The sequence below is a fragment of the Drosophila biarmipes genome, chromosome 3R (genome assembly GCF_025231255.1).
Source record: "Drosophila biarmipes strain raj3 chromosome 3R, RU_DBia_V1.1, whole genome shotgun sequence".
NCBI classification, from domain to species: Eukaryota; Metazoa; Arthropoda; class Insecta; order Diptera; family Drosophilidae; genus Drosophila; species Drosophila biarmipes.
Genome location: NC_066616.1, coordinates 25048956 through 25067307, shown reverse-complemented (window position 1 = coordinate 25067307; position 18352 = coordinate 25048956). Strand labels below are relative to the sequence as shown.

Here is an 18352-nt window from a genome sequence, read left to right as displayed (position 1 = left end):
CGCATCCTCATTCCCATTTACATACACACGAATGCACTTAGTTGCAGTTACGGTGCAATTTTTTATTTGGCCCTGGTGTTTCTGTTGCTGTTGCCACTGCTGTTGCTGATCCATGTGGCGCTGTAGTTAATGTGGCACATGTCGTATACGTGACATTTTTAATACCTACGCTTCAACGCCGCACATTTTCAACTATTAATGCGCATTTAAGCTACACATGCATTAACTGTCGGGTCGCGTAGGGTCTGCCTGCCGTGCAGCTCGTGCCTTTAGGGCCAGCCACGCCCCCCCAGGCCACCCAATCCTCCCATTTCGCCCCCTCATAGACCAGTCAAGCGTTATGCTAGAGTTAAAACCAACTTAATTACACAGTCTCACTAGCACAGCTGGGCGTGTGTTGGTTCAGTGGGTGGTTCTGGGGGTTTGGCGAGTCGAGTACTTGTCGTAGGCAGTCAATTGCTTGTGAAGACTCCCGTGCATCCACGTGTCCACCAGCCTTGCCCGCCGGTCATCTATGGGATCACCCCACCCCATCCCCGATCGCTCGTATTAATGGCGACCTGACACTTTACTGCCTTGGGCAATTCAACTTCACTTAGCCGGTATCTTATGCGCACAGCTTAAAAACTTTAACTAATTATCGTTTATTTAATTTGGACATGTTGTAAAAAAAAACTGAGATGGTTAGGGAAATTAACAGGGTTTTACGCAGTCTTTGCCGCTCAGGTGGCATGAGTAATTAAGTTTGGCCTGGCCTTTGCCAGGGTGTTTTTGGATGGGTTGGCGGCTGCGGAATGCAGGTGACTAGTTTATGGAAGCAGCATTTTAATTGAAATTGAAATTGCGCCGCAACTTAAATAACATTCTGCGTGTAAACATTGACTCGAGGAGGCAAAAAAAAAGCTTATTTAAAATGTATATGTAGCCAGCGGTCCGAGGAGCAAATGGAATTGCATTCGCCACATGTGCAGGATGGTGGGGCTGCGGACTGGGGGCCGGGGACTGGTGGCTCCTTTCTAATTACTGCCGGAAAATATGTTGATGTTGGCACTGGCAACTTTGTCACACAAATTTATGCAAAGTTTCACACTTTACTGCACTGGCGGTCAACAACGAAAGGAGTCATCAGAGCCAACAAACTTACATATCTTTTTCATTTTTATGCTATTTTCGTTTCAGGGCGTCGGGAACTTTGGTGATTTAGCTCTGGCCATGGTTATGCTGGCCAACGTAATCCTCAAAACCGAGGAAATTTATCTGGTGAATCACATAAAACTTTATTTGAAAAATAATCCCACGGCCGAGCGTCGTCTGCAGGCCATGATGCCCAGCTCGTCATCGGCGGCTCCTCACTGGCAGGACGAGGCTCCTTCGACGTCTTCGGCGGCTGCAGCTGCTAGGGCGGCAGCCGCCGCCTCCTTTTCCAGAGGATCCACCATCAGCGAAATTAACTATTTCGCCAAAGTTCTCAGCGAGAAGCTGCTAGCCTGTTTGGATGCCATACTGGGCCTGGATACCGGCTTCTCCTGCTCTTCCTCCGTGGGCCACGCCTACTGCCAGCTGGCCGGGCGCTTCGTGGACGCCCTGCTCAACGTCTGCTGCCGCTCGCGGCACAAGGATGCACTTCAATCGGTTTTCCGTTTGGTTTTGGCCGAGTCTGAATTTCTCTGCAAATACTATAGCCTGCTGTTGATGAGTGCCGCGGGCCAGGGTGGATACGGCTCACTGGATGCCGTGTTGCTCGCCTGCCTGCGGCTGGTGCTGGCCATGCGGCTGGAGGAGCCGGTGGCCCTCATGGAGCAGGCCGCCCAGCTGCCGCTGAAACGAAATTTGCAGCGGGCGTTGCTGCGCGAAGTTTGTCGTGCCAATGTGGTGAGTCAACTGAGAGAAAAATGCATTTATAAATTTAAATACCAATTTAAAGAAAAAGTAAAGCCCTTGATTAAAGGGGACCCTTTACAATTAACAAACAAAATAATTTATTCAAATTTGTTAAATTATTTTTTATAATTTCCAATCGCTCTTTTTTAATATTAATGCATACTAATTTAAGTATTGTGAAAAGAGTTCCGTTTAAATTAACTTTTCTTTTAAAATTCGTAGCTTTCAATTAATTGAACAAAATAAGAATATGTTTTGAAGTTTCCATGAATATTTCCACTTATTTACTTGTTTGTTAACTTGTTGTTGAGAAACTCTAGAATTTCAAAGAAGACTTATTGGTAGATTTGTTCTCGCAGTGCAGCTAAGTAAAGAGCGGGCAGCGGAGTAATGGCAAATCAGACACATTAGTTTAATTTGAATTTGGCAGACGACAGCGTTGCCGGGCCGCCAACCCCTAAATCCTCCCCAATCCCACACCCAGAGCCCAAGCCATATACGACAATGCGAATTTTTCCAGCTGACAGTTGTCGCACTCGCAATTTTGTGGTTCACCGCATCGGGTTTTCGGTTTCGGCTTTCGGTTCACTGTCCCGCCGGCGACAGTGAGCCTTTAAACGGTTGGCTTACTTAAAGCACAGTTCATTGGCGGCCATAATTTTAAATGATTGCCACTCGAACATGCGCCACTTGTTGGCTAATGGCACAATCCCGGTTCCCAACCCCCATCCTCTGGAGCCCATGAACCAATCACGATTGTCCACTAATTGCAGGGCTGCGATTGGAGTGCGCAACAAGTGCGCCGCTTGTTCGACGGCCGGTATCTGAATTTCCTAATTGCTGACCACTTGGAATTCCTTTGCGAGCTATGCCAAGAGCGTCCCGAGTGCGGCTCATTACTGCAGGTGGCCTTGTTCCGGAATGCCCATCGATTGAGCCGGGTAAGTTGCCCAAGTTGGAGACTCTGGACTTTTGCATAACAAAGCTTTTGTGTGCGCGGCCCTTCATCCGCCATGTTGTCCCCTTTTTTGCCAATTCCAATCCCCTCCAGCCATCCATTCGCATCGTCCTTCGGCTATTGGGACGTCTTTGTGAGCCCGCTGAACGGGCGGCCTCTGGAGATGCTGGCAGCGATGCGGATCCCACACTGCAGGCCATGCAACTGCTGAGTCGCCTGCACCAGCTGCACGAGGGGGAGCGCTCGCTGCAGCTGCCCATGGAGCGGCTGGCCCGACGACTGAGCGCCCAGAGCGGCCCGGCTGCCAGGAACTCCATCTACGAGCGGCTGGTCGAGGGAGATCTGGCCGGCGGAGAGGACCAGGACGCCCTGCGAACCCTGCTGTAAGTAATCCTCCTGCAATTATTCATTCCACGCAATGGAAATTTATACTCAGTTGATTACATGGCTGCATGCTAGGGTGACTCGATGGGGGTGACTTGGTAAATAAGTATTATATATGGGAAATAACTAAATAACACGAACTACCAATAGAACAGAAGAAAATCTTAAAGAAGAGAGGACTCACTTACTAATTGAAACTTGAAAATCTTTAAAAATAACTAAAAGATAAAAAAAATAATAAAATGGTCACTTTGGATGTTTTATAAAAGTATCCGAATTTGTCAGTTGTTGAGTAAATAAGATAGGTTAATAGATAGTAATATCTAAGGAACATTTCCTCCTTTATTTAAATGCAATACAATGAAACGCGAACCACCCTTGTGCAAGTGGTTTCCCTTACTTTGCCCAACGAGTACCCGCTAAAAGCAAACCGAAGAGTACTCCAAGTTCGGATCAGCAGACTCTCATTATCCTTGATGCTTTTATTTATGTTTCATTGCTCCGCATCGCAGACTGAAGGACTTGGAGTGCCGCCAGGACAATGAGACTGCAACGCCGTCGCGCATAATTGATGAGAGCTGGCTCTTTGCTCAGGTAAATGGGACAAGCACTCGGCCATTATGGCACTGCCACAGCTAATTTGTTGTTCTTTTCATCCTGCTCCTCCTCCTTGCTCGTCCACCCCATCCTGGACTCCTTTGACAACATTTTCCCACCACCACCGCCACCATTCACCCGCAGCTAATCAAATTCGCCACCCAGCATGCAGATGCCCCTCAGCAGCAAAAGCAACTTATGCTGCTGCTCCTGGAGATCCAGTCGGAGCCCAAGCTGCAGCGGCTGCTCCGGAGTCTGGGAGCCGAGCAGGAGGCGAGGCTGCTGCGCCACGCCATCTCCGGCTCACTGGCCGCCATGCTGTCCGCCTTCCGGCAGAAGTGCATCCAACATGCAGCGCATATCAACTACATGCAACCGCCGCCGCTGGCCCGTGTATCCTGCTCCCTGCTCCTGGCGAAGGTGGCCTCCGTTGAGGTCACACAACATCGGGCACCACCCACCGGAGAGCAGCTCGATGTGGCGCGGGCCGTGGCCACACTGATGGCCTGCATTCGGAATGTAGAGCAAACAGCACTCATCTACATCGATGCCCGGCTGATGGAGAAGTTCGTGGTCGAGCACCTGCTGCGCCCCGAGCATCTGCCGCCGTTGCTGGCCTACCTGGGCTGGCTGGCCGGGGCGGCCAAACAGATTTTGGCCAAGCCAACACCACAGGAGTCGGAACAAGACGCTCTGGGCGTCCTGCTCGCCACAGTGGACGCCCTCCTGCAGCAGCCACGCGTTTGGAGGGAGCTTAACTCCAGCCTGGATCCGGGGCTGCGATGTGAATTGCTCGCCCTGCTGGACTCGGTGGCCCGCTGCATTCTGCAGGACACAATTTTCTATCGTCGTCACCGAGCGGACAGAAAGAAGGCCAAGGGACCGGCACCGCAGGCGATTTTCCTGGCCAAATTGATTGAAACGCAAATTGAAATCGAGTCCCTGGACAGCGGCAGGGTCTTCTTGGCAGGCGCCGAGGATGCTCGACTGCAGTTCGCAGGCCAGGATCTGGCCCGCTTCCAAGTGGCATTGGTAAGTGACATTCGGCTGCCCATTTGTCAGTCCCACCCAGGAGCACTTTCCATTTTCTTTTGCCCTTCCTCTCCAGTCGCTGGTGGCATCCATCGGCATCTCGCTGCTGCGAACGCACCAGTTTTATGCCTACGCGGTCACTCCGCACGAGCTCATCAGGCAGCCAGAGGAGCAGCAGCAGGAGCAGCAGAAGCAACAGGCCGATGGCAAGCTGCCCTCCATTCCTGTGGACAGCCTGAGCGATGTGGATATCCTGCGTCAATTCGTCAAGAGGTGAGTGTGAGTGTGAGGCGGGGTGAAATATGGAGATCTCTCGAAGGTGCAAAGACACCTTGTTCTTTAAAGAGATCAAGTTTAATTGAAGGGAGAGTTAAAATATAGATTTCTTTAAAGAACTGTGTTCATTTAAAGTAATTTAGAGCCATTTTCTCATCCTACTCAAAATCTCCAAACGTTGAGTTGGCTTAAAACCAGTATACTGTGCTTGTGGCGGCAGACAATGTTGCCAAAGGTGATTTATTGATATGAAGCTTTCTTAATTGTGGGATGTAAGCCTTCCGCTCTATAAGTGTCCCAAATAATAGGAAATATGATATGCCCAAGTCCTGCTATTTAAGTCCGTTTATCTTTGGGTCACACCTCAAACCAGTCAAGTTATGAGCCCCACCTTGGCTCCGTAGGCTCCATTGTCCGGCTGGTCAACTGGCGCTTTCCTTATCAATCGGCCAGGCTCTGTTGCATTGTCCTGGCTGTTGCTGTTGCTGTTGGTGTTGCTCCTGTCGTTGTCATTTTGTCCAGCAGCAAGCAGGGCGGTAGCGACAACAACAAAGTTGCTGACAATGCTCTGACAGCGTTGACGAGCGCGTGGCAGCTACATGGAGCGATGATGAGGACGCAGCGACGGCTAAACCGCAACTGGAAACATCAACATCCTGTTGTTCTATTACAAACACAAGCACAAATCCAAACATCCAAACATCGGGACAGCCAAACATCCGCACATATGTACGGGAGTGCGGGCCGTAAGACTTCATTGTCATCGTCATTGTCCTTGGCTTGTTTGCCTCGTCCTCGTGCTCGTCCTTGTCACTTGACAGGCTCGGGATCCTCCTCCTCCTCCTCCTCCTGCTCCTGCTCCTGCTGGCGCTCCCACTCCCCGTTATAGCCATTGCTATTGCTATTGCTCCATTGTTTCGATGGCAGTCGTCATCATTACGCTGTCAGCTGATTGCCGAAAGCTGAATCGTCATCAGCCAGGAATTGGGCGGAATAATTGTACACGGCTAGATGTCTGCGGCAGTGGTTGTTCCGTTGGTTGTTCGGTTGTCCGGAGCCTAAAACTTGACTTACCCTTACTCTGTCACCAGCCTGCCCCCCAAAAAATGCATGCATACTTGCACTCCACTCGCACTTTGTCGCCCCAGCCGGCAGAGCCAATCCAGTGCTGGCTTTTGGCCGACCGACAAGAGCACAAACATCAAAACCACATCAGCAGTGGAGCCATGGAGCCACGGAGCCAGGGAGCAGCAGCTTCAGCGCGGAAAGCTGCGAGGATGATAACGACAAAATCCCCAAAGGGCTGACGGAGCGGAACATCAACAACTCCATTAGGGGAAACTCTGCGCAGGATCAGCATCAGCATAGCCGGCATCGCCATGCATTTTGGCCAGAAGGGAATGACTGGCGGGGGATGTTCGGAGTGGGATAAAAGCTGGCTAAAAGACACAGCAGGAAGAGCCGCCGTCGAGGCAGCGAGCGATATAAACAAATTATGAGCAGCAAAGTGAGATAAATGCATGTGTGCGTGTTGCAGATGGCTGCCAACAAAAGGCGCACGTCATGCCAGGATGCGGATGTGGATGTGGATGTGGATGAGGATCCGGATGCGGACGGCTGCCTTTGCCCCAGAAACATTGTTGCTAATTGCACAGAAACCACCACGATGCACAGCATCGCCCGTGGGCCACATTCCAAGGGGGGATTGAGCTACCGCTTCACCGACTGCCTAAAGTAATCGAAGACTAATTGACATTTTAGGCCTGCTCACTACGCACTTTATATATATGGGTTTGCCATCGTGTATATTGCATATTTTAAATATTTCAAGAGGCCAGGACTAATTGAATTAAAATTTCAAGCATTGGCTGAAAACATTTTATGCAGAAATTTCCAATTTTCAATTAATTACTTTACTTTACACACATCGTTACTATATACTATATGCACACATAGCCGGGTCAGCCGACTGCATCGGCCGACGGTAATTAAATTGACACTCATCATGGCCACTCTGGATTGCAGGCTCTCCATCTTCGGATTCACCACCCGGCAGCAGTTCGAGGAGTACTTCATGACCTGCCTGCTGCTGATCAACAAGCTGTACGACGAGCACATGGTCGATCAGCAGGAGCAGTTCCAGATCAAGCAGGTCTGCCTGCAGGCCATCCTCGAACTTTTAATGACGTACAAAACTTTTCCCATTGTGGGCCAAACCAACGGCCAGTTCCATCACACCACTCGCTGGCAGCGCATCACTTGTGACAGCATTAGGTGAGTTCTGGATTGGTGTGGAGATGGGGACAGGGTTTGGGTTCGGGCTCGGGTTCGGTGGTGGAAATTTATGAAAATTAAAATTCACAGAGCAGCAGCAGCAGCCAGTGGGTGAAGTTTTTAATGTGTAAATGGCAAAAAGTACAAATTAAATGCGAACGGAACGAACGATGGCCGAAAAGTTGAGTCTCTGAATGAGCGTGTATATCCTGATTTTGTGCTGTTCCTGGTTGGCTCTGCTGCCACACACACATTATACCCTTACCCATTGCGCAAAAAAAATCCCTCAACTTTAAATGCACAACTAATTTGTTAACATGGGAGCGGGCAAAAACAATTTGGTAAACAAGTTTTCGGATGCTTTTACAATGTCTGCGTTTTTAATTAAAAGCGACAAAAAGTCTTTGTCGGCGGTACCACGAATATTGCATATATGGGCATGGCGTGACGTGAGCACATGAATTATGAAAATAATTTTAAAAGTTAACGAGTGCCAAACTCTCTTTTTACATGTCTCCTGGTCGTCGACGAGATTCAATTGCCTGGAACGGCAAAAATATGGGACAAAAAAAAAAAGAGTGTAGAAGCTGAAATATCAAAAACTCTGTTGACAACCCCTAGGAAATTTGTGAAAAATACATATTTTCCGTATTAGCTGTGGGTAACACGAAACCCGGACAAATCCCTGTGGCCCTGACTGTTGACTTTATAAATTAGTTTTTAATTACAAGCAAATAGTTTTCGCTTGCCACTCCTGCTGCTGCTCTGTCAACAGTGCGTATGAGCTATAAAATCCATAGGAGGGGGATGTAGGATTTCCTTATCGCCAGCCCACAAACCAACCTTTTTCCCACACATCATTTCGTATTTTGCAGCCTGAAGAAACTGCACAAGGTTCAGTTGCTGGTGGATGCGTGCAATGTCTTCTATCAGCCCAATCTGGAGCGGCAGCTGGCGGCCCAGGACAATGTGATTGGCACACGCACCTTTGCGGCCAATCAGTACGATCTCAATTTCAGCTGGGCGCAAATGGAGGAGCAGGCTGGCGGGGGAGTGGGCTTGGGCCTGGGCGCGGGCGTGGGCCTGCCAGGAGCAGAGCCACCCCACACGGCGGACATTAAGCAGTCCGGCGATGCGGATGTGCCCGACATGGCAATGCGCAACTATCGCCATATTACACAGCTGTCGGGAATTGACTTTCGCAGCAGCACGCAGCTGGTCTTTGACGTACTGCAGCAGATGATCGAGGTGAGTCCCGTCAAACTTTTGCGGCAGTCACGTCCTGTGCATTGCCAGCATTCGCACATCGCACATCGCCCATCGCATGCCCGGGCCTTCGATGGCTTTTAATTTGATTATGCAAGCCGCTCCGCGGACATTACTGCTGCGTGTTGTCTGGGCGGGGTGATCCTTTGGGGCTTGCCCAGCTGGCAGTGATTTAATTTGCAGCTGCAACTTGCCATAAGCCATAACTCTTTTCGAAACTCCCTGACAGCTGAATCACATCCTGGTGCTGCCCAATTTGGTGAAGTTCTGCGAGATCTGCGAGAGCCGCGACCACATCAAATGGATTAAGGAGCGCTGCCTCAAACTGCAGGAGCAAGTGCCCATGGACGATACTATTTCGCATCAAGTAAGTACGTGGGTGCACTGTGAGAAGTTGTAAAAAGTATGTAGCAGGTTCTAGAAAACGTTCGGTTTTATAAAATAAATTTTAGTCCATTTATTTGTTATTTACTTAAAAACTTACCCATGTTTTGTACTCTTTAATTAATGCACATTTTTTTACCCATTTATACTTGTAACTTTGCTTCCCTCTTGCAACTTTCATGTTGCTTCCACTCGGCCATTCTATTGTTTTCAAAGCTAACGTTTCTCCGTACTTTGCAGCACATAATCTACTTACTGTGCCGCAGCCAGGCCCTCCTGATCCCCAGCCTGGGCGAGTTGCAGGTCCTGTGCTCCTTGATTGGCAACGTCTACTTGAAGAGCACGCACAGCTTCATACGCATCGCCACGCTGCAGGGGCTGCTCTGCCTGCTGGAGTGCTGCAGCAAGACCAACACGACAATGGGACGGCTCAGCGAGGAGCTGGCATTGTTGCGAGCCCTAATTGTGGGCTACATCAATCGTCATGGCATCATTGATGAGAGGTGAGCCCGGAAGTGGGAGGTGGTGTGGGCGATATAGGAAGCCTGACTTTGGATTCTCGATTCTGCCGTCCATAATTTGCCTCTCTGCGCAATTAACAACCCCTCATCCAGCTGGTCCGTCGGTATTATCAGTCTGTTTTGCATTGAAAGTGGAACTTACCTGGTACCATCTTCAAAATGAAACTCATCAACTTCGGGGGTCTGTTTCATGGCTCCAACTCCTGCTGCTGCTGCTGCTGCTGCTCCCGGCAGGTCTATATCTGTTCCACAGATCCACTCACTAATGGCAAAAGTTCTCATTTCGCATTAGTTACCTCGGCTCATCGGCATCTGGGCGCTGTGGTTGGCTGTTCTGGTGCTTCTGCTGCTGCTGCTGCTGCTCCTTGTGGTGATTCCACCTGGCCGCCACCCCTTTCTGTTTAGGGTGTTATCAAAAAGTTTTCAAGGACTGCGCCGGAAGCAGTCACACCCTCCCGCCGCCGCCGCCGCCGCCCTGTAAAGGATATCCAGGCGGAGGAAGTTTCCATAACTCGACAACGTGCAGAACATCGATGAACCATGGCCATTGAAACTTTGCCGCTGCTCTCGATAGATTTTCCAAAGTCAAACCCAAACCAAACAGCCTCTGATCAATGGAGCCGGGGTGTGTGGTTCGTGTTTGTGCTCCTGTGTTTGCGTTGCATTCGCTTGTTTATGCTCGCCAGTAAATTCTAATTATTGGCTGAGCAGCTGCCGCCTGCTCGTTCGCGGCTTTTGATGGAATTTCATATAGACTGCAGCACCTTGTTTCTGTGTCTTTTGACAAGTTGTAGGGGCAACTGTGCTGCAAAACTTGTGCTGTTTCAACCTTGACGAAAATAACTCGCATTCCCCGTTTGGCTTTCAGAAGAGCAAGCAACTTTTATTGCGCATACGCAGCGTATGCGTAACCAATATGCCAAAAACCTCAGGGAAAATTGCAGCTGCAGCAGCAGCGGCAGTAGGAGCATAAAATCAATGGATGGCCCCGGCATTTGGGAGGCACGACCACGGCAACTAATCAGCGAGCTGGCGCAGCTCACACCACCGCCTCTTCCGAACTAATTATTTTGTAATTTTAAGCGCGAAAAGCAATAAGGGAGAGGGTGAACGAGGAGGAGGAGCTGCCTGTTTTGGCCATTGGCCACGGCAACGCCAACGCCATCGGCGGATGCAATTCTGCGGTCGTCAGACTTCTAATTAATTTAGATGGAAACATGCCGGGAGCAGCAGCAGCAGCAGGAGCAGCAGAATCACTCTGCTCGATATTCCCGATATCGTTTTACAATCTGCTGGACTAAACACAACTCGGTCATCTCTCTTTGCAGCCCCCTGCCCTTCAGCGTGGAGCACACGAAGCTGGTCTGGACGCTCAATTACAGCCTGATCGAGTGGACATCGAAATTCGTGCCGCAGTGTCATCTGTTGTCAAATACAATCATTGCGGCCAACAATTTCCTGAAGACGACCGCCGACGAGGAGCTCTATCTGTGCGTTCTGCATGTGAGTAGCCCTGTAGGGAACCGGAGAAAGGAGGAGCACTGGGAGCTGGTCTATGGAGGAGAAGCAGACTTAGCATGCCACTTAAATGGTTGTCAGCCTTGTCTAGCCGCCATCAGGCCACTTACTAACTGTCAGCCGGCTGGCGGGCCAACAAATCTGACTGCCATCGACCGTGGGGGAAAACCTCTATCCCTTGACTGGTGTGGCTTAGTCCGCGTTGTCCACGGCAGTCGGGCACGGTCCACGTTGCGCTTAATTGGTTTTTTGATTGACAATTTTCAAACGGCAACGGGACTGTCAGGCGGCAGGAGGAGCAGGAGGAGCAAGAGGAGGTGGCTTCAATCCCCGGCGAACCTCGAACCGCAACCAGTGCTGTCATAACTGACGGAGCAGCCACGGCCATGGAGCAACAGAGCCAAATGTTTATTGGCCTGGCCAGTTGGTCAATTGGCGACCGTTACCAAATTGAGCGTAATGAAAAAGTGTAGAGCATTTTGTTTAAAACGCTGCGAGCTGTCTGTCTGTCTGCTGGCTATATGAAAAGAAATTCCTGCGATACGAATGTAATTTGCCCGCCATTTAATATAGAGTTGAGATTTTAATTGCAGTTTACGAGTATATGGCGAGCAGCAAGTAATTAAAAACTGTTTTTGCACTGCATACTTCCGGTTCGGACGAAAATTAAATTCGACTTTTTAAGCAATTTATGAAATTTGCACGCAATTCAATTGTGCCACTTTGTGGCTGTTGTGTCCTTGTTGTTGTCCTGCTGCCTTGCGCTTTGATGGCCGCACTCCGTATCCGAATCAGCATCACCATCATCATCATCATCATCCTCGTGGAGAAAGCGGGAGAAAGCGCAATGGCGCGCAGCGACAACAGCGGCCATAACAATAACAATTTGCCACTCAATTAGCGTGGCCATTACTGAAAAACCCACTTAAGTATGCAATGATAAAAATTCAAAAGCGAATCGGGAGCCGCCGCATTGCTATTTCTATGAGCTGTCCTTATATAGAGGGGGCTATATATATATACATATTGCTTATTGTACTTATTTATCTCTTTTTCTTTTATTTTTTGTCGTTCTACCAGGGCCTGGAGCGCATGGTGGTCAATAGCGGAGCGCCGTCTCCTGGTGGCCCAAAGCCTACTGGCAAGGATGAACTGGCACCCGGAAGCGGAGCCGTCGCTGGAGCAGCCGAGCAGGCGGCCGTTGGAGTCGTGGTCACACCGCAGATGCGACATAAAATTGAAAAACTTGCACTCGAATTGCTGAAAATGGAAAATGAGAAATTTTCGATTCCGGCATTGAAATTGCTTTTGTCCTGCATGTATGTGGGTGAGTATTGGGGCCTGCTGCTGTCAAGGAGAATAACAAAAATAATATAGGGGAGCTTGTGGGGGGTGGTTCGAAAATATTTTGTAATTTCATTCTATGCCGCCTGGGCCGCGAAAAGGGGTTTTCCCCTACTGCTGCCGCCGCTGCTGCTTTTGTTGTTATAAGAAAATTGAACAAAGGGCAAGTGCGTTTTCGGGGGTGGCAGGGAGAAATGGAAATGGCAAGCCGAAATTCCCAATTTCAAATGGCAGCGAGAGGAGCACTCGCAATTTTAAAGGAAAACATCCTGACGGAGGGGCGGCATTAGGACAATCGGGCCAAGTGAACTTTATTCTCTTTACGCGCCCAACATCCTATATCCTTTATTTGGCTGCTGCCACGTCCGATTTCCTGTGTCCCCTGCCCACTGTCCACTGTCCCATTTTAAATGCGCTCGCCAGGATGCGATGAGATGGTGCAGGATGGGTGGTGGCCATGGTGCACTTTGTGTGTTTGCGGGTCAACAGTTTGGCGCTGATCATTATGGCCATGAATGCATTGGGCGTGCGAATGCGAGTGCGAGTGCGAGTGCGAGTGTGGATGTGCCCTTGCCAGAGAAAGGCTAATTGCTGTCGCCGGCCAGCGGGACGCACTGCAGCGACTGTTGCTGCCGCGTATCTCTGCCGTCTCTGCTGGCCAACAATTATCCCTGTTGCTGTTATTAGCGCAATTCCAGGACAATTATTATCGTTTCAACTGTCGCACACATGCACAAATGCACACACTCGCCTGTCAGGCGCTCGTTTCTCTTGGGCTAAAATGTTAGTTCAGTGGTTTTCGGGGGCACAAGTCCGGTTTTTGGCTGGCAGTCAGCGTAAATGCTGTTGTTTAAGTCCGGAATTTATCGGTCATTTGCATAATATTCATCCACAAGTTACTTTCGCCGGTGGCCTAGAAACCTCTGGATAATAATTATTGTTTTTAATGCCCGATTTCTCAATGTCATGTTAACTTTTCTCAATGAATCATGCAATTTAACTACCTATAAGCCTAAAATTGAAAAGTAGGCGAGGAAAATAGGAGCATTATAATAAAATATCTCTTTTGGTTGTCACAAACGAATATCATTAGAAATCAGAAATCCTTATTTAAAACAATACAATTTTTTAAAATTTAAGATATCTCACTTAACAACAATAACTAAACTTTATGTTAGCCTTGACATGACATTGAGAAATCGGTTAGAAAAGTTAAGGGCAATGCTATTCCAACCACCTTACTGATTTTTCTTAAATGCAGGGTTTCTTACAATTACCCAAATATATTTCCTACCATATGAACTTCCTGTTAACCTTGACTTTACATTGAGAAATCGGTTAAGAAAGTAACATTGAGAAGCATACCAGACATCTCTTTTTATTTCTTAAATGCAGAAGATTTCTAGAACACCTAGCATTAACTAAGCACACCGCCTGACCAATAAAAGTCTGGAGCCCCGGAAAAGTACCAGCTTAGGGTGAGGCTTATGCCACAAGGGCTCTCATTCTCGCTTAGTTCATTAGGCGGCACTGTTGTTTAAAGGTACCTATGGAAATAGCTCCGGAGCGGGTCAATCGTAATCCGCTCAGTCTCGTTTCATTTAACATCCCAAGCCAATCGATTCCTTGGCTCCGCCACGTTTCCTTCTCCTCATTCTCGTTCTCTAACGAAAAAAAAATAAAAGCCGTCAACTAGGACAGTACGAAAAACAAGAATGGAAATGGGTTTTCCAAAACTCCAGCTTTGGGATGTGCTCTCCGCCGATTCAACTGATTCAAGCCATTCAAGCTGCCGTGCGTGCCACTCCTGGCCAGAAATTATGCAAGTCGCTCCACAAATATGCCGAAGTATGCCCCGCGGCCGGGATGCATGTGTAGGTGAAATTGGAAGTGGGAGCCTGGCGTATTTGCCGTGCACTTTGTCAGTGCGCAGGATTGCCGACTGCTGAGTCCCTTTTGCCATGGCCACAGCACGCAAATCCTTTGAGAAACGTCAATGTTTGTGTAGCAGCCCATTCGCGATGCTTACTTCTGCCACTAAATGGCGGCGGCTGCCTCCGATTTTCGGGTCCTTCCAAAACACACACACTGCCCATACGCCATACACCCTCACAAATCCCGGCTCGGGCGGAAATGGCGGGGCGCAACGCATCCTAGCGGAAGTTGGCCATTTCTGGGCACGCTTTTTGCTCTTTTTCTGCCTGCCTGCTTTTTAAAGCGTTGCGGCTCCACGCGAAAATAAACAAAAGACCGCGTCGCCAAAGACAATACAGGTTGCCCTTGCCTCAAACACAAAAAGTGGAGAGTGAAGGCTTAAAAAAGGAGCAAGGCAGCAGAATAGGGAAAGTCGGTACAGAAAAAAACGTATATACTTTTGCCCTCAAAGTTGCAAAACGCAATAATAAATATTTGCGGCAATATTGGTCAACCAGTTGGTGGAAAATGCTTGTAGGGAAAAAGATGGGAAAGTCTTCGTACGGAAAACACCCTTTAAAAATCGATTTAGGAATGGTTTAGTAACATGTTTTATTCAAATAAAATCATCCGTTTGTCAGAGAAGCTAAATATAAACATAAACATAAAGGTTAAATTGACTTTTCAAATGTAATGTAAATTTCTGACTTATCTGAGAAATAATACGTGTCTATAGGTGAACTTTTTGGTAGTAATTATAATTTTTTCATAGTCTAATTTAACCAAAACTTAACTTGAAAAACCAAAGGTTTCGAATCATAAATTTAGCTCAATGACAAAAGTTGACATCACATTCTGCAATCCTGTATAAATTAAGCAGTCAAACAGACTAATCTAACGAATATCATTTGCATAATAAATGAATCTTTATAATGGGTGGTAAACCATTTAAATGGGTATAAATTATTCGCTTTATTGTCCTTCTCGATTACAGAACAGCCTATGTTAGCCGCTCATTTCCCAGTTTGTTTTTTAGTACTACATTTTTTTCTGCAGCCTGGTTTGCTTGAACGAATTTTAGAGTTTGTGGGGTTTTTTCTTATTTTTTTATTCGTGCATTGCCTGCGGCATTCGTGGAGCGCATAATTGTGGCCAGGCGCCGGGCCACGCCCCCTTCCGCCCCTTGCCAGCGCCCTCTGGGTGCCTCTTGGCCATACTTCATGCCCGCTGAAAAGCCTGCAACAACAATGCCAAAATTGGCAACAGCCAGCCAAACAAGCTGCCCGCAGGCCAACAGCCACGACCAACAATGTTAAGCTGCAAAACAAAGGCCAAAGCCAAAGTTGGCGCGGCCAGAAGGCGGCTGAGCTGGGTTATAGAAGGTGATGGTTATGATGGGGGCTAAGGTGGGGGCGATGGGGCGGTTAAGGCGGCCAGGTGGATCAGGCAGCGCTCCACTCGCATTGTAAATAATTCGATGCCGCTAAACCGCACTAAGCAGCCCACACACAGGCTGCGGCTTTCACCGCTTTCTCCCCCGTCCTGGCCACCATCATTTTTCACCTGGCCCAAAGGAACGCACATTTATTTGCTGGTGACCTTACGCTCCCCTGGCCCCCCTCTGCAGCGGGCTTAATCGAACAACTCTAATCTATGGTTGCTCAGCTTCTGGTGGCGTTTTTTGTTTAGTTTTCAATTTGAAGCATTGGGTTTTCGGTCAGGGTGGAGAGAAAGTTTGGCAAAAAGCGAGGAGCAGGGTTTCCAAAAAAAATCCATAAAATTTAAATGCAAATTTATGGACGTGTGGGAGAAAAGGAGCAGAATCCCTGTCGTGTGAAGGACCCCGAGCATGTGAATAATGGCCACTGGCCAAAAGCCTGGAAGGCTGCTTTGTTAATTAGAAAGTTTCACTTTCTGCGAGTGACTTACACATTTTCCCCTTGCTCTCCGCAGGCTCTGCTGGCCAGCTGGAGAACACCGAGCTGTCGAACGGCATCGTGCAGGATGACCCGGAGATAATCGCCCAGCAAAACGATAAAGTCGATATACTTTTGCATTGTATTAAATCATCGAGTCGAGATGCCGCCTGGATTTATGGACAAGTGCTGTGCCAAATTATTCGTGATTTAGTGCCACCGAATGAAATATTGACGAAGGTCATAAAGGAGTTTCTGGCCATAAATCAACCGCACGGCGATGTTATTGCCATGATTGTGTATCAGGTGAGTGCTGTTTGTTGGCCTGGCCAAAAGATCTAGGGAAAAGGTAAAGATGTTGGCCGTTCGTGCGTGGCCTGGAGGGGGGTTTACTTTACGAGCCCAGAACAAGGACCCCATGCCTGGCGACCATGACGAAAGGGGCCACTGCAGCGCTAATGCCTGCCCTGGCCACAAGTCGAAAGGGTAAAACACTCGCCGCCATCTGTGAGCAAACATGTGTGCGTCTGTGGAATTTTTGGCAGCTTGAAAATTAATGGAATTCATGGCCGCAGCTTGGCCCCTGTCCAGGTACGCGTGGGACTCACATGTGTGTGTGTGTGTATGTGGGTCAATGGCGACCACTGTGGTGCCATAAAATTTTTTCATTAGGTTCAAGGTTAGCCCGAGTGGGTGCGTGTGCATGGAAATTAATAAAAACAAGCTGGGCGCTCACCTGGGCCAGCCTCGGCATCCCGGAGCGGCACAATTTGCACTGTCATTTGCTGGGTTTGGGATTCCCAGGCTGTGGAATTTCATTAGCCAACTTTCTGCCACAAAGTATGCTGCAAGGAGGCGCCTTTCGAGCAGCACAATAAAATTTAATTTCCGTATTGTCGGCTTGGCCCGGCTTTTATTTAACCATTTCGTTGTTCGGCTCTTAACCCGCTCTACCACCATCTTCTCGCCCACCAACGCCCCCACCACCACCAACGGCAGGTCTTTCGGTCCGCCATCGACTCGTCGTACCTGCAGATGCTGCAGGACTGGCTGATCTGCACCCTGCCAACGTTCCTGGCCCAGCCGGAGCAGCAGGGTGTCTGGGGTCTCAGCGTCATCTTTTTATCCGCCTCCATAAATCTGCATTTGATTAAACTATTTCCGCTGGTGCTCGGCATCGGGGCATCCAGCTCGGTGGCACCCACGGCTACGGCGACGGCGACGGCGACAGGGGCAACAGCACCGGCGATGGCCCGAAAATTGGGTCAACACGAAATTGCATTGTTCGTGACAGCTGCACAAGATTTCCATGCGAAATTGAGTGGCGAGCAGCGGCAGCGTTTCCGCGAGGCCTTCAGCAGCTTCGAGCGGAATCAAGTCTACGGCCGGATGTTGCAGCGCCTCTGAGGCGATACGGTATGACATGGATATGGATAAGAGATACCTCCGTTTATTAATCCCCCGCTTAATTCCAATCGCAGTTGGGGCACAATGCAATTCAGATTTGGCCAGCAGCGGCCAAACTTGCTCCAAAGACAAGCGCAAGCGTGAATAACTAATTGCCCCCTGGCCAAGGAGAAAGTTTAAACGGATGTCCCTCTTGGCTGCGCCTTCTTCATCTTCAAACTCAACTCGCTGGGGCCGGCCGGGGAGTGGAAAGTTTTTTAATAGTTGGCGAATACAAAATTAATTTATGCTTTACATTATGTGTAACTAATATTTAAATTATTGCAAACGAATGTTCGCCCCGCACTTCCTAATCTGGTAGAAAGTTTAACGAGGCCACCAAGGCGAGCAAAAGGACCCGCAATTAATTCCTGCGGCTTGCCTTTCGACAAGGACCCAGCCACCCAACCAGGACACGGAAATTATGTTCTTGCCAGCTTTTTGGCTAAAGTTTATCATTTATTTATTTTGACGCTGCTTGCTGAGCTAGAAATGTAACCAGAACCTTAGCCTCGACCAAAGGCTGGCTAATGCCTAATCAAAATTACTTACAAATTCCATTATGCAAAGACCCATACCCCACAGTTGTAACCGAAATATTAACCCTTTGTTTAACGAAATAAAGTATGCTATTTAAAGGA

General features: G+C 48.7%; 1 protein-coding gene across 1 annotated transcript in view; it reads left to right on the top strand.

The window, feature by feature from the left end:
- The window catches only part of LOC108024625 (uncharacterized), a 39761-nt gene extending 21409 nt beyond the window's left edge, over window positions 1-18352 (top strand). Inside the window, exons 16-30 of the mRNA XM_017094664.3 lie at window positions 1180-1872; window positions 2655-2822; window positions 2933-3222; window positions 3736-3817; window positions 3965-4852; window positions 4929-5125; window positions 7154-7402; window positions 8278-8650; window positions 8898-9035; window positions 9293-9555; window positions 10902-11076; window positions 12172-12418; window positions 16303-16571; window positions 17265-17681; window positions 17747-18352. Of these exons, the coding sequence (XP_016950153.3) occupies window positions 1180-1872; window positions 2655-2822; window positions 2933-3222; window positions 3736-3817; window positions 3965-4852; window positions 4929-5125; window positions 7154-7402; window positions 8278-8650; window positions 8898-9035; window positions 9293-9555; window positions 10902-11076; window positions 12172-12418; window positions 16303-16571; window positions 17265-17672 (4440 nt within the window). The 3' untranslated portion in view covers window positions 17673-17681; window positions 17747-18352. The remainder of the gene's footprint in view (window positions 1-1179; window positions 1873-2654; window positions 2823-2932; window positions 3223-3735; window positions 3818-3964; window positions 4853-4928; window positions 5126-7153; window positions 7403-8277; window positions 8651-8897; window positions 9036-9292; window positions 9556-10901; window positions 11077-12171; window positions 12419-16302; window positions 16572-17264; window positions 17682-17746) is intronic.